At 51.1% G+C, this 19907-nt stretch overlaps 1 protein-coding gene across 1 annotated transcript in view; it reads left to right on the plus strand.

The window, feature by feature from the left end:
* DPP6 (dipeptidyl peptidase like 6) overlaps positions 1-19907 on the plus strand; it is a 694644-nt gene that overhangs the window by 551849 nt on the left and 122888 nt on the right. Inside the window, exon 8 of the mRNA XM_021692851.2 lies at positions 15736-15856. Coding sequence (XP_021548526.1) covers positions 15736-15856 — 121 coding nt within the window. The remainder of the gene's footprint in view (positions 1-15735; positions 15857-19907) is intronic.

Below are 19907 nucleotides of genomic sequence, written 5' to 3' on the forward strand. Positions count from 1 at the left end.
CGGTGCTGGCACGAGATAAAGAACAGGAAGAACATCACCACAGCCTGAAGATTCCTGTCTGGACAGGGCACGTATCCATGACATAGTCTAAGAAAGTCATTACACAGCTTTAGAAACGAGTCTTACCTCCTCGTTTTTAAGACAAGGGAATGTGCTAAGTGATGGCTACAGGGCAGAGAGATGACATAGTGCACTCGGCCACATGGGAGTGATCTGGTGTCCCACGTATTCGGAGAAGGTGGGCTGAAGTTCGTTGAGGAGGCTTCCTGCACCAGACGGGCCCAACCTGGGCTCTGCAGAGCAGGACAGGGACACATCGCTGGGGACTGAGTCTAGGCTCCCCGGCCCCGGAGCTGCCTCCCCTCAGGAAATGTAAATACCCGGAGACGCATGACCCAAAATGCCCAGTTGTGCCCTCCCATGGCTTCCCTCAGCCTGGGGCTGCCAGGTACGGCCTGTGACTAGTGGTGCTGCTCCTCCGTCCCTCCAGCCTCGCTCAGCCCTGGGCGTTGGAGGCCGGCACCCCGCGGTCCCCGGGAGTTCCTCCTGCAAGCTGAGGTCCGCCTGGCGGCAGAAACAGAGGCACCCAGTCAGGTCTGTTCATCCCCGTGGAGCAACACGTCATGAGAGCCTGAGGGTTCTTGTCTTCTCTCTCTGTCTCCAGAATGTCACTCAGTGCTTTTAATATGAATTTTTGGTTGATACAGGGACTCATTTTCAAACAGAGGCAATAATGGAAGAAAATGAGGTCAAGGTGGAACGAGGGTAGCCTTGAAGGTAAAAGACGCCACCTCTCCTGTGAAGGCCTCGGTGACTCGCCGTCTCCCCTTGGCTCTGCTGCACCCACCTTGTGTGGTTAATACTCGTTTCCAGACCCTTTCCCGTAACACACGACATCCCGTGGGCGTTAGGATGGTGACCCGTTTGTCCTCTTACCCCCAATTCTCAATCCTGGGGCCAGGCTCATTTTAGCTAGTTAGTTAATTGTTAACATTTATTGATTTTCCCATTGTAAAAATAACACAGAACATAGCAAAAATTTCACAAAAAAGAGAGAAAAACTTTGTGTGTGGAGTGCGGTTATGTTGAAGCCACAAACTCCCCTGGTAAGCTCAGGTTTGCCAGCCAGCGAGCACGAGCTCGGAAGAAGGTTCGTGGGGAGCAGCTCCAGAGGTCACGTGCCGGTGGCCAGAGGTCATTCGTGTTTGGACTGCGTGCAAAGAGGCCCAGAAACTTGGAGGGAAAAAAGGTGAATTTTTCCATCACCTTAGGAAGATACTGGGACATTCACTTCTTTGGAGCAGAAGGGTACTATTGGCAACCAAGGCGGCTTCCCGTGAAGTGCAGTATAAAAAGGTTGATGAGGGGAGAGAGGGCCAGAGCCACTATGTGCTACCAGTCAGTGAACTCAGTGCTTGTAGAGAGTTTTCAGTTCACAACATTTGTGTTTTCCTTCAGACCCCCTTCTGTAAAGACCCAGTGGTCCAATCATTCTTTTTTTTTTTTTAAAGATTTTATTTATTTATTTGACAGAGGGAGAGACACAGTGAGAGAGGGAACACAAGCAGGGGGAGCGGGAGAGGGAGAAGCAGGCTTCCCGCTGAGCAGGGAGGCCGATGCGAGGCTCGATCCCAGGACCCTGGGATCACGACCTGAGCAGAAGGCAGACGCTTTATGACTGAGCCCCGCCACTAGGCCTTTAGATGTGTATTACCCAAGTCTTGTTTGAATAACATAAATAAATCTCCAACCAGCTTACAGCTTTACTTGGCAGAGGGCTCCTCATCTGGGGCTGAAGCAGTCTTGACTCTGGAAGTATGGATCCATAGGGAGAAGCTGTGAAGTTTTACTGTGGTTAGAGTGGTCAGGAGAACTGATAGGGCCTGGTCCAGACAGGTTGGAGTGGCTTTTTGTCCTCTGAAAGAGTCTTTTTTTTTTTAAGATTTATTTATTTATTTATTTGACAGAGAGAGAGAGACACAGGAGAGAGGGAACACAAGCAGGGGGAGTGGGAGAGGGAGAAGCAGGCTCCCCGCCGAGCAGGGAGCCCGACGCGGGGCTCGATCCCAGGACCCTGGGATCATGACCTGAGCCGAAGGCAGACGCTCAACGACTGAGCCACCCAGGCGCCCCTGGTCCAGTCATTCTTACCAGGAAGGTTGCTCCGAATTGTTGATCGTGTTGGTCTGGGAGAGGCAGCGAGGCCTAATGCAGGGGTTCCCACATTTCTGTGTGCGTCGCTTTACCTGGAGGGCCTGCTAAGACCACCAGGTCTGGGGCAGGGCCTGAGAGTTAGCATTTCAAATGTGTTCCCAGGCATTGTGGATGCCGCTGGCCCTGGGCCATCATCGGGGAATCACGGGCGTAATGGATCAAAAAATAAGGTTTTCTAATTCTGCCATTTACCAGCAGTGCGACCTTGGCCAAAGCTTAAACTTTCTGGGCCTTTCCAAGGTGTCTGGATAAGGAGAGGCCATAGATCATGGACTGGAAGAGTCCTGGCTCTTCAACCCACATGGTGCACCATCTTGGGCAGGTGTGATCTTTCTGAGTCCTACTTTCCCTCTCCCTAAAAAAAAGGGGAAAATAATCCATAATCATACCTGTCTCAGAGGATTAAGAAAATTAATGTTTGAAAGTGCAGTACGATGTCTGGCTAACAGTAAGTACTATATGAGTAAGAAATAAAAATATATACAAAGCATCTGTCAATGCTTGGCACCACAGTGAGCCCTCAACAAATAGTAGTTACTACTTTTGGAATCATTGGCATGATTCCACTAATCAGCAAATATTTAGCACCAAACTGTCTGCAGGGTTCTGACGTGGGCATGAAAAGAAACACAGGTTTCTTTTCTCCACGTTCTTGGAGATTACGTTTTGTGGGGATTCGGCATGGAGGGAGAGTTTAGTACAGGGGAAGAAGGGGTGGGCACTGCATGCACGCTTCAGAGAGCAGTGGGACAGCTGTCGGCTCTCTGCCCCAGACACACCATGCCGTGGAAGGAGGGGAAGGAGACTGTTTCAGGGCATTTGGACTCAAGCTAAGCCAAGATTTCTGGAGGCTGAAAGAAGCAAGAGAAGGTTACTCAAGGAGTCCATTGTGGCGGCATACAATTTGCTTGGGCTGCTTCTGGCTTCTTCAGAAGTGGTCTTTGATGGCCACATCAGTGCTTTACCCACCAGATCATGCACTGTCTTATCATCTCTTCTGTTGATTTACCCTCATCTCTACAGTGGCGAGCCTCTGAGGTTTATAAATCTCTGCATTGCATCAGACGCCGCCTTCAGTGAGTCAGAAAAAAATCAAACCCTCAAACCTATTCCTTGGGAAATGTAGGGATGAGATGTCCTCCCAAATCCAGAATGCTGATGATTGCATGCAGCAATGAGCTGGTGTTCATTGTCTGCCATAATTTTGTGTATATAAAATGCTTTCTAAGCATGGATGAGAATGTGCTTGGACCAGACGAGGAGCTCCTGGAGGACAAAGACTTGTTATTATCCACAGTACCTACACAAGGAAGAGCTTTGCAGAGGAGGGAGAGGGGCAGACCATGGAAAACAGAGTATCTGTAGCAAAAGAAGTGTATATGTTCCCAGGATTTTTCAGCTATAAAGGACAGCATTCCATAAACAAAAAAGAAAGTCTCTTATGTACCAGGGATGGGCAGGATTGGCATCAGGCATAGCTGTATCCAGGTGCTGGAGCAAATCCTCAGGTGTGCACCTGTCTCCCCCTCAACCTATCTTGCTTTCTTGCTTTCCTTTTTTCTCCTGCATCTCTCCTCAGGTCTACTTCTTTTGGGGGCTTATTTTACTCTCTCCCACTGAAAACAGACCTGACACTGTCTGTGGGGTCAGGAATACAAATAACCCCCTGGGCCCTCTGGGTCTGTACCCTTATACCCCAGGACCCAGAGGTAAGAAGCCATCGGCCTTACAACTCCCATCAGGAAAGTGCTGAGTGAGAGCTTTGGCTGGTCAGTGTGTGCCACGCGCCTACCACGAGGATCACGTGGCTGGGGGTGTGTCCTTGGAGCGCCCCGGCCTGGAACACATGCCCGTGGTGGCAGCAGGGCAGAAAGTGGCCCTCACAGACAGCTCCAGGGCCACTGGAATAGGACAGGGTAGCTTCAGACGAGGCCGAGGGAAAGTGGAGATCGCCGGCAAGTGCTTAGCCAAAACATCCAGCCGTGAAACAGGAGCAGAGACTCCCCAAGTGTGGTGCAGTAAATACAGTTGTCTTCCTGTCGGTAGATAAGCATCTGCCTCCGGGCAGGTGGGGCCATGCTAGAGATTACAGCCCATCGATGATGGTCGCGGTCATCTGGAACAAAGGAAGCAGTCTCCCTCGGAGAAGGGTCGGAGGCCCTCGCTCCAGCAGTTTGCCACGTGGCCTGAATGCCTTTTAGAGGTCCTTTGTGCGGCTTTTAAGTGTCCCTCCCACACTGAATCCTTTAAGGAAAGACAACTTGCTCAGCAGTTAGCGCTGACACCCTTGATGAACTCGTCATGGCCGTGATGGTTCCCGGGAGCCAGTGGGTTGAGGGGCTAAGGGAACACCAACCCCCTGGAGCAGAGACCTGGAGCGCCTGGGCCCGCATGGCCCAGTCCAGGGGCTGCCGTGGCCCGCACAGGGTTCACTGCCGTGGGCTGTGGTGCCCCTTAAGATGGAAGAGGAAGGAAGGAGCAGATCCCAAGGTCGTTCAGGGCCGACAAACTGTTTTCACAGTAAGGATAAGTGCTACTCATCTCACCCGCAGCCTGAGACATGAACCGCTCTAGACCAAGGGCGAGTGGTCATGTCCGCCTGGACTGTCTGCACCCCGCACCTCAGGTGGGATCATGGTTTCCTACCTGACCCACTCCAGGGATCCCCAGTGAGCACCAGCGTCCATCCACTTGCACGTGGAGAGACCCTCCCACTGCCTCTCCTCTAACAGGTGTTGGGGCAGCATCACACCTGGGAATTTGCCCGCATGGCAGCGTCCCCATGGCCAGCACCCGGCCCACGCCACCATCGTCCCTCGGCGGGACTGCCCCACTGGGGTCTCTTGTCCACTCGTTGCCCCCTGCTCCCACATGGCGGCGGGGTGGTCATGGAGCGCGCAGGGCGCACACGCCCTCATTTAGGGCAGCTGACAACCACAGTGACCACCGGAGCCCTCCAGGTCCCCGTCCTTAGAAGAAAGCACAAGCATTATCGTGGACGGCAGGAGCTGCCTCAGCTCTCCCTGCCTCTTCTCCCCCACGCCCTCCACACTCGCTGCCTTGATCGGCCCCCTGCGGCGTCCTGCATTCGACACCGGGTGCCTCCACGTGCCTCTGCCTCCTCCACGGCTGTCCCATCTCCACCTGGCCGTCCTCCGCTCACCCTCCCCATCCCCACTCCCACGCCATCCTCAGGGGACCCCAACCCCCGGGCCGCGTTGGGCACTGTGCCCCCTCCCACCAGCCCTTCCCAGTGGGGGCAATTTCAGGAACCCAACCAGGCCGTCCTGGGTGACCCTGGAGCCTCAGAGACCCACGGCCACGAGGGGGGTGTACCCGGCGCTCGCATGCCTGTTCCTGCAGGCACAGTGCTGGTTGCTGCCCCCGAACCGGCCGCCGCTCTGCATTCCTGGATCTGTAAGGAACATCGCATACACTTAGTGGGCTGCGAAACTCTTTAGCTCTGGTGTGGAGGTCAGTAGCGTCATGGTGGACGCTGAACCTGAGGGGTCAAATTAATGCACAGGAACATAATTTTATTTTGAGACCTCTTCCCCAGCTTCGAAAAAATAACACATCTGAACTCTCCAGGTTAAAAACGTGTGTCCAGTGGGTGAGAGGATGCGGAGAGATTTTTCAGGGTGGGTGACTTTGAAAAGGAAGCTTTTCCTTGAGTTTGAAGGCTCTTTGCTGGGCGGGTCATTAGTGCAGAGTTCCTGGTGTTTCCTCTTGGTTTGGGTTGGCATTTTGAAAGGATGAAAGAGTGCAAGTCCTTTCTGGTAAGAAAGGTAGTTTTAGGTTATCTATAAGACTCGTCCTTTCCTGGCACTGAGCTCTACCCTGTGGAATTAAAGCCTGTATTAATTTGCTGAAGTGCACATGCGCTATGATGGGGGACCCTGAGTTTTGCAGGACAGTGTGTGAGCGGCTGCAAGGACCCTGTTAGTGGGGTGGTGTCGTCTGTAGTGAGAATCAGGTGGGCTGATGACGTGTGTTCGCCTAATCGTGCATTACCTTTAAATGTGCTTTAGGACCTTCAAGGTTTCCTCCTGCAGATTATCTCCTACTGGTGTGGCTGGTGCGGTTCTCTGTATTTTGAGCCAGTTAAGCGATTTTTGTCACGCCCTATAGCTGTCTGGACAAGAACCAGTGTAAGAACCAAGTGCTCTGAATTTCAGGCTGATGGAGGTACTGGGAAATATCAAATGTTCGCCCAGGTAAACAGAGTTGTAGTCACTGCCCAGATCCGATGGGGTCCTGCACAGCACGTGCTTAGCGCCAGCCTGGTGAATCGGAGCAGCTCGATGGGTGTTTGTCAGCTGGATGAGGGCATCCCCAAACTGGATAAGCATTATCAAGAATCTTAAAGCCTCTCGTTGATCAACAGCCTTGGCATCCCCTCCACCCATCCGTTCTCCAGATGGGGTTCTAAACTAGGATAATAGAGGGTCACTTCCTTGCCCAACTGAGCAGAGGAAAGGCCAAAATACAAGTCATAGGAGAGCAGAACAGAGCAAGTAAAGAATTTATTTAATCTACAGATCAGTCTACAGGTCAGTTCCTGACCTTGAGCTCTGAGTGGTGGGAGAGCAGCTCTCCCGGCTTGGGTGGAGACACAGGGACCGCACGTGAGCATGCGCGTGCACCTGTGTGCACGTGTGTGTTATTACCCTTTAGTTCAGAGGTCGCGGCTTCCCACAATCTTTGCACAAGTGGTCTTGAAGGGCCAATTGCACCTTGTCTCCAGCAGCCTTCGTCACATAATCTACACACAAAAAAGTCTCTTTTGATGAGCTCTGCGGGCTGCTTTTCGTAAATGTTCTATCATATCAGTCTCTGCTCCCATCAGAAGAGCACACTGCATTCTTAGCAATGTTGGGTATCATTTTTGTTTGGTCTTTGATAATTTGATAAACAAACTAGGCCCTGTGTAATAAGATTCCTTTTTGTCATTCGTGAATACAAACGCTTCTGTATCTTCTAGGACTTTGTGTGGGTCTTTGATATACTTGCTCATGTCCTTTACCCATTCTTTTAATTGCACAGTGAATGTGGTTCATGCTTTCCACTTGTAGGAACTTATTCTAGGGCGATATTGGAGACACAGGCAAAGACTTTTGTACAAAGATGCAGGAATAGCATTTTTATTATAATAAAAACAGAATTGTGTCAAAAATAGGAACGTAATTGGGGCGCCTGGGTGGCTCAGTCGGTTAAGCGTCTGCCTTGGCTCAGGTCATGGTCCCAGGGTTCTGGGATCGAGCCCCGCATCGGGCTCCCTGCTCAGCGGGAAGCCTGCTTCTCCCCCTCCCACTCCCCCTGCTTGTGTTCCCTCTCTCGCTGTGTCTCTCTCTCTCTGTCAAATAAATAAATAAAATCTTAAAAAAAAAAAAAGGATCGTAATTAACGTCTCCTAAAAGGCATGTCTCAGAGATGCTTCATGACGTGGAAAAGCATCTTTGATATAAATCTTAAATTTGTATGCAGAATCATATATGTTGTAAGTCCTTAGTTTTATTAAAAACTAGATTTTATACCCACCCACCAAGACACACACACACACATCTGGGAGGGAATAAAATACAAGAAAGTCTCTTTTAATAGTTATATATGTGTATACTCGTGGTCTGTAGGATTATGACATCTTTCCTTTTTTCTACATATGCTGTAATAATGGTGAATTCACGTGGCCCGAGGTTGGTGGGTTTTGCTGCCCTCATAGACAGGCTGATTGCGTGATCTCAGCCAGCCAGTTTGCTTTCCAAAGAAACCCAGCACTATTTCACCGTGTCCTCCTTTGGTGTTGGTGAATGTCTCTTGTAATTACTCCCCAGTCATTTCACTCCAGGGAAGACTCGGAGTTCCCGCTATCATCGGTTTCTCCGGACAGGAACCCAGGGAGGATGGGATGCCCTGGGAGTCCGAGGGCTGCTCCAAGCCCCCTGTGGCGGTCTTGTATTGATCAAACAAGCACTCTGACTTGAAAGTCCACGAAAGGCATGCTTGCCATCAGCTTGGCTGGCAAGACTATAGGCAGGAACTGTTGGCCTGGAGGGTGGTAGGTGTATCTCTCCTGCAGGATCACACGAAGCAGGGCCCCCACAGCCATAAAGTGGCCACCAGCTCCCCCAGTAGACAGGAGCCCATAGGCAGGTGTGGGATCTGCCCGGCCCTGTGGCCCTCTGGAGCTGTGGGCATAGCTTCCAGACCCCACAGGGACGTGCCTGGTGATGGAAGCCATACACCTGGAGAAGTCACAGCTCCGGCTTCCACCCAGGATATACAGCTCCCCTCGTCCAGATGCAGGGATCAAAAATAGTGTCGCCTGCCTGTGGAGACCCTATCTTCCCATGCCAGGTGTCCAAGACAACAGAAACAAAGTTAGCCCCAAGTCAACATCCATGCCGACTGGAGTCAAGTTCCAAATGGCCCCCACAACAGGATTTTTCAATCCATTAGCCACAGTTGGTCATTTCAACTTGCTGTTATGGGACCTGTTGAGGAGGCCATTCGAGGGACCACAGGGGGCATTTATTGTACATCTAGAAATTAAAGCCATCTTGGAACATGAACCTGACCAGAGCCAGCCTCCCAGGGACATACTGGCCGCTGCTGTCCACATTTTGCTTCTTCACCAGAGTCTCCTAAAAGATACGTTGACCAGGCTTCAAGACTTAGAGACACAATTTCCATGTTCTGGTGACATATTTTATTTGTATGTAGTTCCAGTGATGTGGGTTAAGCATGTGTAGTGTGTCCCGTGGGATTAGGATGGCCTGCGGCAGAGATGATGGGTTTGCTTTAGGAATGCATAACTTCCTTATGATTACTGCCGAGCCCGTGGTAAGTGCTGGTCACTCCCGTGTCCCATTAGCAAAATTGCGCTTGCTCAGGAAATGGGATAACTCAAGATAAGAAGTGAAAGCAAGGGGAAAATCAACTAGTACATAATCACTGCTCTCAGGATGGCGTCTCATGATTAGGAAAGTCAGTCTAGGGGGACAATGAAAGGGACCTGGGATAATATGACCGTTGAGGTTTTTCAGCTGCCGTATGGAGAATCCCTGTTCCCCTTCAATGCTAACACACTGGGTTCACTATGAATGCTGAAATACCTTTTCCTGATCTGAATATTCATGAGACTTTGGGGTTGAACGATGTAGAAGCTAGAGGAAATCCTAGAGATCCAGTATGACCTCACATTTTATAGTGAAGGAGGTGAGGTTCAGCGAGCGACCCACGTGAAGCTGGCCAGCTAGTGGTCTCAACTAGAATTGAGGTTTCTACTTGGAGTCCTGTGTTCCTTCCACTTCATCATTCCACCCTGACCCGTGTTGCTGTCTTTTTGACAAGCACTGAGCTGTTCAATAGGCTTCCCTGTTGGCCTGGATTTTCCAGAACGAAAAGCTAGGTTGCACCTGATTATAGTAATTATCCCATCCTTGGTTCCTGAGATAATTAGCTCCCTCTTTAGCTGTGTATGTCACTGTGAGCTTTGTGCACGTGCAGACATGCATTTTATTGTCACCTACTCTGAATCCGTTTTAGAAATACTGAGGCTATCAATTAGCACTTAATACCCACCTTCACACGGACAAATGTTGATTTCTACCGAGTTAGCGGAAGTTTCATTAGTTTTTCAGATTCCAAAAGAAGTCAAAGCCTCAGTTAGTCAAAACCCAGCTAATTCATATACTAAATATTGGGGTATACTACTTACATGGAAGAGAGATCTACCAACACACACAGCATCAAGAAAAACGACTCTGAGGATGGAGAGAGATTCAAGCCAGTCCGCTCATCTACAACAACACCAACAGTTCTAGGCAATGAAAAATACATATTTATGTAGATGATCTTAGGCAACACAAGGTTCTTACTCAGTAATAATTCCATGCCGTATACCTCATTCTATTTAGTAGATCAGGAAAGCAGAAAAACATGGAAATATTTCCCTAATAAAGACTGAAACTGAAAAGATCTTTTCTTTAATTCAAGAATTCATCCGGAAAATCTGTTGAATTGAAAGTTCACGTTCCTCCAGAGAATTCCAATTAATTGAACTTTCACAGAATTTACTGTAACCATGAGTGTCTGAACCATATTTAGTCAAAAGTGCTTATTAAAAAATCAGACTAATAAAAATGTCAAGTGTTTTGTAAGAAATAGGGAAATATGTATTTCCAGTCCCATTTGGTTTGTACTTCCTGACATCTCTATTTAAAACCAGGGGGCGGATCAGGGCGAGGGTTGTGCTGAAACTGCTGTAAGTACGTGTGGCTCCCACCTTCTACTCCAAGGATAGCAGAAAGAACTAAAATGCCCAGAAATGAGGGAAGGGATTGGACTCGGTGAGTCAAGGTACAGTGAGCGCAAATTTGTCTGAGACCGTCTGCCAACTAGTTGTTTGAAAACTCACACATGTCCTTACAGAGCACCACCATCCACACATAGTCCTGTTAAGGATGGGGAGAGGGGAACAAGGAGCCGGAGACGCAACCCCACCTGGCTGGAATCTGCAGGGACTGTGGAGAAGGACGTGCAGGTGCCGATGGCGAGGGAGCTCTGGGAGGCAGCAAAGGCGAAATGGATCAGACCATCAGAAGGTGCTGGCAAAGTCCCGAGCGGTGCACGCCGGGTCCACACGTCAGGCCCTCAGAAAGTAGAGGAGAAGTTCCCACTTCTAAACTCCCTCATCTTCTCTGCCTGGATCTTCGTGCTCCCTCTTTCTCCACATGCAGCCACGTGCGTGTCAGTGAGGAGGGGCAGGCACAGGGAGGGTGGCGGACGCGAGGCCTCCTGGGAGGATGGAGCCCAGCACAGCCTCCCAGGAGGACTGGGACTCAGGCAGGCAGCAGGGGAAACAGTCTCAGATGAGGAGGAGAGAGAAGGTATGGAGGAGGGAACACCTGGAAGCCCCCCGGGCAAAGCTTCCGGAAGGGGCGTCAGGATCGCGGGGGTGCAGGGCGTGGGGACTGTCTTCTGTCCCCAGCGGGTACTTGTGCTCGGAGACCACATGGGAGGAGCGCAGAACAATCTGATTACTTTGGGGGAACCTGAGTGTATATTTTTTAAAGCTTTCTGGAAGAAAGAATCAAGGGCCGAGCTCTGTGCCTGGGATCGCAGGGCCGTAGTGGTGATGGCGGGTTTTGTTGGTTCAGCAGCCTTTCCACTGAATACCCTCGAGTGGCCTCGGGCCCCGGGGCAACTGTCAGGTGCAGAAGCTGCAGAGATGCAGCCATCCTGAGATAGAGGTGGGCAGCCCCCTGACCGGAACAGATTCTAGAACCTCAGCTGATAGGATCTGGGACCTGGCAGGGGCTCGGGCCCAGCGTAGTCCAGCGGTCATACAGCACCAGACCCAGGCTCACCTGAATAAAACCAGGTACGGGGGCAGCAGGTGATGCCTGCCGTGTCCGCTGGGAAGCTCCTGATGACAGTGGCACTGTGACATCTGCCCCGGGCGTTCGTGCTCTTCTGCGTGAGAAAGAAGCGGCCAGAGGGAAGGTGAGGCATCAGTGTGGCTCAGACAGGTGTCCACAGTCTCTGGTTCATTGCTGGTTAGAAATCACACCGTCTGAACCATGAGAGAGGATGGACTCTGAAAAACAAACTGAGGGTTCTAGAGGGGAGGGGGATGGGAGGACGGGTTAGCCTGGTGGTGGGTATTGAGGAGGGCACATTCTGCATGGAGCACTGGGTGTTATGCACAAACAATGAATCATGGAACACTACATCTAAAACTAATGATGTAATGATGGGGATTAACATAAGAATAAAAAAAAATAAGATTAAAAAGAAAAAAAGAAATCACACCGTCTGTTTATTTAACACATCGCTCTAGGGGGGCGGCATGCCGTGGCACAGAGCCGCCCAAGTTCCCGAGTTCCTGCCTCCCCGGCGACCTCAGGCACGGCGTCTTGCGTCCTCAGGCCACCTGGTTTGAACCCTGCCGCAGCACTGACCAACGAGCTGTTGGTCAAGTTGCTTAGCCTCCCTATGCTCGTGTCTTCATCCTCCAAACAAGGCTAGTCCCTAACCAAAGCATTATCATAAAAACTGAATGAATGTTTATAAAGTATTTGAAGAAAGCCTGGCCAACATATGCAAAAAAATAACCTAAGATGGATCAAAGGCGCAAATGTGAGAGCTAAAACTATACAAATCTTAGGAGAAATCATGGGGGTAAGTGTTCATGACCTTGGACTTGGCCATTCTTAGATGTGACACGAAAAGCGCAAGAGAAAAAAAAAAATCGGTGAATTGGACTTGATCAAAATTAGAAGCTGGTCTAGCTCAGATGTCACCTCCCCCATGAAGCCTCTCCTGATCCCTCCCGACGGAGTGGGTTTTTATAGTGATGACCATGACAGTGAAAGCAGACACTCTGTCAAGCCCCTACTCTGTGCTGGGTGCCGCTGTAAGTGCTTCCGATTTGTCAGCTTGCTCGTCACATCCGCCCAGGGTCAGCTTCTGCTGCTATCTCTATGACAGGTGAAGAATCTGAGCCCAGGTCACGTAGCGCACCCTCTGTGCTCCCACGGCCTGTGGCGTGGACCCTCTCGTGTGGCCTGGAGCACACTGAGCTGGTACAGTCTGGACCCCCGTTTGCCAATGTGAGCCTCTGAGGACTGCCTCTCCCCTTCGTGTCCCCGTGTGTCGTCGGACCGGCCGCCATAACTCCTGCAGGGAAGGGGAGCGAGGGAGACAGGCAGGCCTGGGGCCTGGAGTCCCGGAGGACCTTGAACCCTGGACCAGATGTTTAAACTCGGTCCCACAGTTACCAGGAAGAAGCCACTCCAGATTTCAAGGAACAGAATGACATGATAAAGATGGTGCTTTAGGAAAGAGGATCAGGACTATGGTGTGTGAGATGAATCAGGGGAGGGAATAATGGGAAGCAGGGACACCTGCTCCCTGTGGGTGGCACCGGGGGCATCAGCCCCAGCAGGCGAAGGGAGAAGCCCCCTGCAGGAGGGGAGCTAATGTCTCTGCACCTGGGGGGGAGGGGGCACGAGGACTGGGGTGCTGCACGTGGGGAAGGCATGGAGACATTCCCAGGGCGCCAGGAACCGCGGCGATGAGCTGCGCACTGAGCAGGGCTGGAGAGTGGAGGACTCCGCCACTCGCCCGCCCCAGTGCCTGCCCTGCCCCTGCCTGCGCCAGTCTTCAGGCACAGAGCCGTGTGGCCCTGGTCTCCGACCCCGGGAGCTCCACCTGCACATCTGGAGGAAAACGGAAAACGTCTCCCAAGCAAAACGCACTCTTCCCTACAACGTGTTTCTTTTCATTTTCCTTCCATTAAAAATAAAACCAAGGTGATAAAAGATTTAATATCTATCACAGCACATTTTACTCACTCAAAATATTAATTGGCTGCAGTTTGACTTGATTCAAAAATTTATTATAGGCTTAGAACACATAAAAGAAGTTAAAATTTAGTGATACATCTTTCCCTTAGGCAAACTCACGAGAACAGCTACTGAAGTTAAATTAGGATGTATACTTGTGTCTGGAAGTTTTCCAGCTCCCTCCTGGTTGAAGGGAATCCTTGAAGCACCAGGCGCCCTGAGCAGAAAACTGACACTTGGTACTTTCAGATACCCCGTCGGTGAGAGCCATCTGGGGAAACTGCCTTTTGTGCGTTTTCAGTAAAAAAAAAAAAAAAAAGTTAGTATTTCCACCCCTTCCTGTGCTGTGCAAAATACCCTCTCTTTGTGGTCTCCTAAATGACACTGACAGTATGTTTTTTAGTCTCTTTAAAAGAAGAACACCTGGTTTGAGTCCTGTGCCTGGCCCACGCGGCTCAGTTTCCGTGGACATGGCCCCGTGGGCACGGAAGGCCGGGTGCAGGTGCAGAAACTCGGGGCACAACAGATCAGTACCTCAGAGAGCACGGGCATTCTGTCGGCTCGTTTTTACTTGCAGAGCTTCAGGAGACATTAGGTTTCTCCTGGGCCACGGGTTTATAAATTTGGCTGCACGTTGGAATCACGTGGGATCTTTCTTTAACATTCTGATTCCTGGCTCTCACCCCTCGATACTGATCATTGGGCTGAGCTGATGGACCGGACAGTGGGATTTTTAAGAGCTCCCCGGATCATTCTAGTGGGCACCAGAATTCGAGAGCCACTGACCGAGACCGTCCTCTTCCTCCACGAATGGGTCACCACCACCCAGCGGCTCAGGAACGGCTGTGCCTCGCGTCAGCCCTTCACCCAGACCTGGGTTCACTGAGCGTGGTCAGCTGACCCTCACAGCTGTCCCCTGGCTGGTGTCCCCACCACCCCCTCGTGAGCACCCTCAGATGACGGGGCCAGGCACACGGTGCCCCCCCCAAGGCCCCGCTGCCTTCTCATCACCAGGAGACTCACATCTAACTGTATTGCTCCCTGCTGCTGGTGGGGTCCCACAAGAGGAGCCGGTCCTGCCGGCCCCTGGCTCCCCCTGCCACCTTGCCCCTGACAGGACAGCCCACACGGAGCCCCTGTCCACCTCTGCCGACACCCTGTGCCCACCTCGGCTCAGCTCTCCTCCCATCGTGTTTCTTCTGTGCAGCGAGGTTCTCAGCCCGTCTCCATCCTACTCTTCACTGAGCCACAGCGTGAACAGCACTTTCTCGAAACCCCGTCACTTGGCGCAGCATGGGTGACCCTTGAGGACTTTGTGCTGAGTGAAATAAAGTCGCAGGAGGACAGACACCGTGTGATTCCATTTACCCGAGATGCTCCGAGTCACCAGATTCGTGGAGACCGATGGCAGACGCGGGGGGCTCCAGGGGCTGGGGAGGGGTGAGCGTCAGTGTTTTGTGGGGACAGAGGCTCAGCTGGGGACGACAGGAAGGTTCTGGAGATGGTGACAGCGATGGCAGCATCATAGCGTGAATGTGCGCAATGCCACCAGATTATACACTTAACCATGGTTATGGTGGCAAATTTTGCGTCGTGTATATTTTCCCACAATAAAAAAATTTTCCGTCATGTTCTCAGGGAGTCCTTTGACCTAAATTGGGGAATCCTGTTACGTCTTCCCGGAGCTCCCCTTCCCCCCATCAGAACATTTTCCTGGTAAAGTTTGTCTTCTTCCCAGACTGTAAGGAGAACGAAAGCACATTTTATGTCCCACCCCATTAATCATGGCACCTTAGAGGAGGTGCCACTAAGTAATCGTAATGACTGTTGAATGAATAAATGCCAGGTTCCCGGTGTTTCCTCCCCCCTCCCCCCCATCGGAATTGCTAGGAACAGTACAATAATGGAAAACAGTCATTGCGGTTTGAGTGGAAGTGCCTAAAGTATGAGACCGCACATTGTCCCGTCCTGGGGCAAACTGTGTGAAGTAGGGATGGGGGAGACGTAGGGGTAAGTGGGTGAGCCCCAGATGATCCCGACACTGGCTTTGTTCTATCGGAGAAATGCAGCAGGCCAAAGCAAACCACACCACCGACTTCAGATTTCTTAAGAGCACCGTATTTAGAACCATGTCCTGGGTTAACACGGTGTTTTCTCTCCTCCCGATTAGATATTTATCTTCGAAAACAATATCTACTACTGCGCGCACGTCGGGAAGCAGGCCATCCGTGTGGTCTCGACTGGGAAGGAGGGCGTGATCTACAACGGCCTCAGCGACTGGCTGTATGAAGGTGAGCCGCACGGTGGGCTGGACAGCTCTGTGGGCCCTGCTGCCGCAAGACCGGCAGTGATGGTGGCTGTCGCCTTTGACCTCCGCTGTAAGTTTACCTCCCATTTCTTGAGGTTCCGCCAGGTTACAAAGACGCTGTTGGGGCATCAGGGAGCATCAGGCCGTCAGTGGGAGCCCTCACCTGGTGGCCAGGTGCGCAGAGCTTTCCAGAACCCAAACTCCTGGCGGAAGGGGCAGGAGGCGCTGTTCTGGGAGGTCCGCGAATACCGAGGTTTCCCGAGCCCCTCCCCAAGAGGTAGGGTGTCTTGTTTTGCCTGGGGGTGGAGGGAGAGCTGGAGAAGAAATAACGGGCAGAGCTTTCCGAAGAAGCTGGTCCGGGTGATTTGCTGTTTCGAGGACATGCGCCCTGGTGCACGTTTTCTCCTGCTGGCTTTCCTCTGTGCCAGAGTTCTCCACTGGAATGCATTATTAAATAACTAAAAATGTGAGCGGGAGGCTCTCTTCTTGAACATTTATAATCTGTCTCCACGCGGATGATCCTTCTGTCGTAACAGCAACGATCATGTATTGATGGCTATCGCGTTCTGGTCACTGTTCTGAGCACTTTCTTATCTGTAGCCTCATCTAACTGTCCGTCTGAGTCAGCTCTAAAGGGCACTGTAGACCGGGGGCTTAAACAACAAGCATTTACTCCTCACAGTTCTGGGGGCTGCAAGTCCAAGATCAGGGCGCCGGCCAATCTGGTGTCTGTCAAGGACCCACCTCATAGACAGTGTCTTCACTGCGCCCGCACACAGCAGAGAGGGGGAGAGAGAGAGCTGGTCTCCTCATCCCCTTATCAGGGCACTGATCCCACCATGGGGGCTCCCCCCTCATGATCTCATCCCCTCCCAAAGACCCCACCTCCTAACACCATCCTACTGGGGACTCAGGCTTCAACGTGAATTCTCGGGGACGCATTCAGCCCATAGTCCCCTCACAACAACATGGTGACCGGAGTATCATTGACATTTCCCACATGAGGCAAGAGAAGCTTAAGTGATCTGCCAAAGTTCACACAAAGCTAAGGAACATGTCCTGGGGAGTATCATTGTTCAAGTCCAGGAAAATTCCTTTCTACAAATCCAGGTGTGGATCAGGATGCTTCTGCATCAGCATTGGGCCAATAAACAGATGATGTCTTCTGCACCTACCTGCCTGAGACCACGTGGCCGTGGGGACAGTTCACCATGCTAGGCCAAGGGGAGGTCAAGGAATTATCAAGCCCAGAAAACACCGTTTTTCCTCAGTGCTGTGCATTCCTCAAGCCAGGACTCTGCACTGTGGGGCTTTATGCACCAACGGGCCTACAGCAGAGAGATCCATAAGCTTATTATCAGTTACCATCATCATTTCACTGAGGTCTCCAAAGCATAAAAATCTATGACTTGATTTCTTGTATAAGTTGTATACAACGAAATGCACAATCATCAGGACACAGTTTGGTATGAGTTTGACAGATGTCTGTACCGTGCACCTCAATCAAGACATCAAGTATCCCATCATCCCAGAAAGTTGTCCTGAGCCCCTTCCCATTCCATCCCCGCCCCCGAGTCTCCTTTCCTGATACCACGGCCAACCTGATTTCTGTAGGGCCTGTTTTCCAGCAGACATGCCAGAATGGGGGTGCCCATCAGGGCTGTCCTCCCCAGGGCGGTCACCCCTCCGAGGGGTTTATTCTAACGTGGGACTGGCAAGGCTCAGAGCACTTAGGATTCCAGATTTTGAGTTGCTTTCTGGGCCCCAGAAGAATCAACCTGAAGATTTTTTTGCTATATTGTCCTTGGCCCCACCTGAGGGTGTCACTGGAATGAAAAGGAAACTGGCCAGTGTCCACTCTGGTCATGTGCACAGCCACGCCCATGAGCGGCTGGCCCCAAGTCCCAGAGAGGTCAGTGCAGTAGCAACCCGAAGGCCCCCCCCAAAAAAGGAAAGATCCTGGGGTCCTGGCAGTTAAAGCCTAGACAGCTCTAGGACTAATCTCCTTAAAAAAAAAAAAATCCATAACCAGAAGATTTAAAATAGCTTTTTTAATATCTTCCTAATAAAATAAAAAACTCATCGCTTGGCAATTCAAGTTAAGCTTTTGCTTTAGCAAATCCATTGAAAGGAAATTTTTCTTCAAGGCATTTACACGAAATTGTGTTGGTGTGATAACAGAGCCCCAAATATTTTAAATCAACCACAGCTGATGCGGCAGCTTCATCCACTTAGTTGTGTTTCCTGGAAGGTTACAGACTCTGATGCTTAGATTTCTCAAGTTGGGGGACTGAGAGTCCCAGGAATCTTGGTTCCTGTGTGAATAATGGGTGAACTTTGAAGATTGTCTTTTTCTAATCTGTGACTTAACTGTTTCACTTCCAGACACCACTTCTAAAAAAAAAAAAAAAATTTGAAAAAATATTGGGGTGGGGAACACCCTGGAAGTGTTTGCAGAGGGCCTGACATGCTTGGAATTGTGAGCTCCGAGAATATACGAGACTGGGTCAGTGGGGAGAGACTCTGCCGTTCATGGACTCAGAATATCGAATGCAATATCGATTTGCTTTGTTTCCCAAAAGGGGTCTTAACGCATTGGACCTTTCAGAATGCTGACATCAGCCTGAGGGCGAGACGAGGTGGGAAACATGGGGGCTGCTGGGAGCCTGAGCTCCTTGAGCAGAGGTGTGCACCCACCCTGTGGGAAAATCTGTCCAGTTAACCGAAGTGACCCACCTGTTGGCTGGAAACAGCTCTGCGTACCTCTCCGATTTGCTGAGTCCTCAGCTCATGGTGGCCACCAACTAAATTTGATAAGCAAAATGCAATCTTTGTTTTATTATTCTGGGCAAATGTCATGCAGTGACACAGAATTTTGACTTTAGTATAAGATTTAAAACTCCTTCATACTGTCCTACAACTGTGTTAAGGTATACTGAGGTTGGCTACCCAGAAGTGAAAATGAAGATATTCCTGGGGTTTTTTGAGAACTCCAATCCTGGACCCTGTTAAGAATTCACACTCTGATGCAGGTTTATATTATTGTTCGTAGTGTTTCCATCTCCCGCATCACCAGCATGCACACAGGGAATGTTGGTACAGCACAGGATTGGTGGCGTGTGGTATTCTAATGAGACTTGAAGTCGTCCAGTGTGTCAGCCCAGCTGTGAGACATCCACACTTCTGCTATCTCAGCAGTCATCTGCGTGCTCCAAGATAAATACCGTTATTCACAGACGTGCCCTTGTCATGAAATGGCTTGTACCCCAGGGAAAGTGGGAGGTGTTGGGGTCACTTGAGAACCAAGGTCTTCCCCCACGTAGAGAAGCCCTTATTCCCTCAACTCCTCTGAGACGCTGGTGGGTGCAAGAGGGCGGTGAACTTAGGGCACAGCCTGGGATCATCGGGCTGGGATGATGGACAGAGCTGAGAAAGTGGCCTGACGGGTATTTATTTAATTTGTGGTTTGGTGTGGATGTAATCACCAGGGTTGAATTTTAACCTGAACTAGTCCGGAGCTTAAAGGTACTTGGAAGGTGTGGCCAGATCCGAGGACCCTGCGTGGCCAGGCAGCCTTGCCCTGTGGAAGTCAGCAGGAATAATGCTTAGTAAAGCCCTCAGTTAGCTTCCCTTGTGTGCATTGCTCTAGCTTGGTTTTAGGATCCATCCAGTCAGGCGATGCCTGAGCTACAGTGCCCAGATTTCGGGAAAAGTCCATGAAAGTCCATGCAGACCGTGACGCCTTCTGCTGTGCCCATGCCTGGTGCCCACTGTTGCCCCTGTCCTTCCATTTCCCATAGCCCCGGTGCTCCCACCTGCTCCCCAGGGTCACGGCCCTCATGGCACTCGGCCCTCTGTCCACGTACCCGGGACCCCCAGATCCCTGTCTGCCGTGCCCTGGGCTGACTGTGCCCCGCCGAGGGCTGGTGTGGAGCAGGTGCGGAAGTGGCCAGGCTGGCCAGCGAGGCCCCTTTCCCACAGCTGCCGTAGACAGAGGTATGTTAGCACGTCCCGAGTTGGAGCCCAGAATGCTC

Source organism: Neomonachus schauinslandi, chromosome 12 (genome assembly GCF_002201575.2).
Source record: "Neomonachus schauinslandi chromosome 12, ASM220157v2, whole genome shotgun sequence".
Lineage (NCBI taxonomy): Eukaryota > Metazoa > Chordata > Mammalia > Carnivora > Phocidae > Neomonachus > Neomonachus schauinslandi.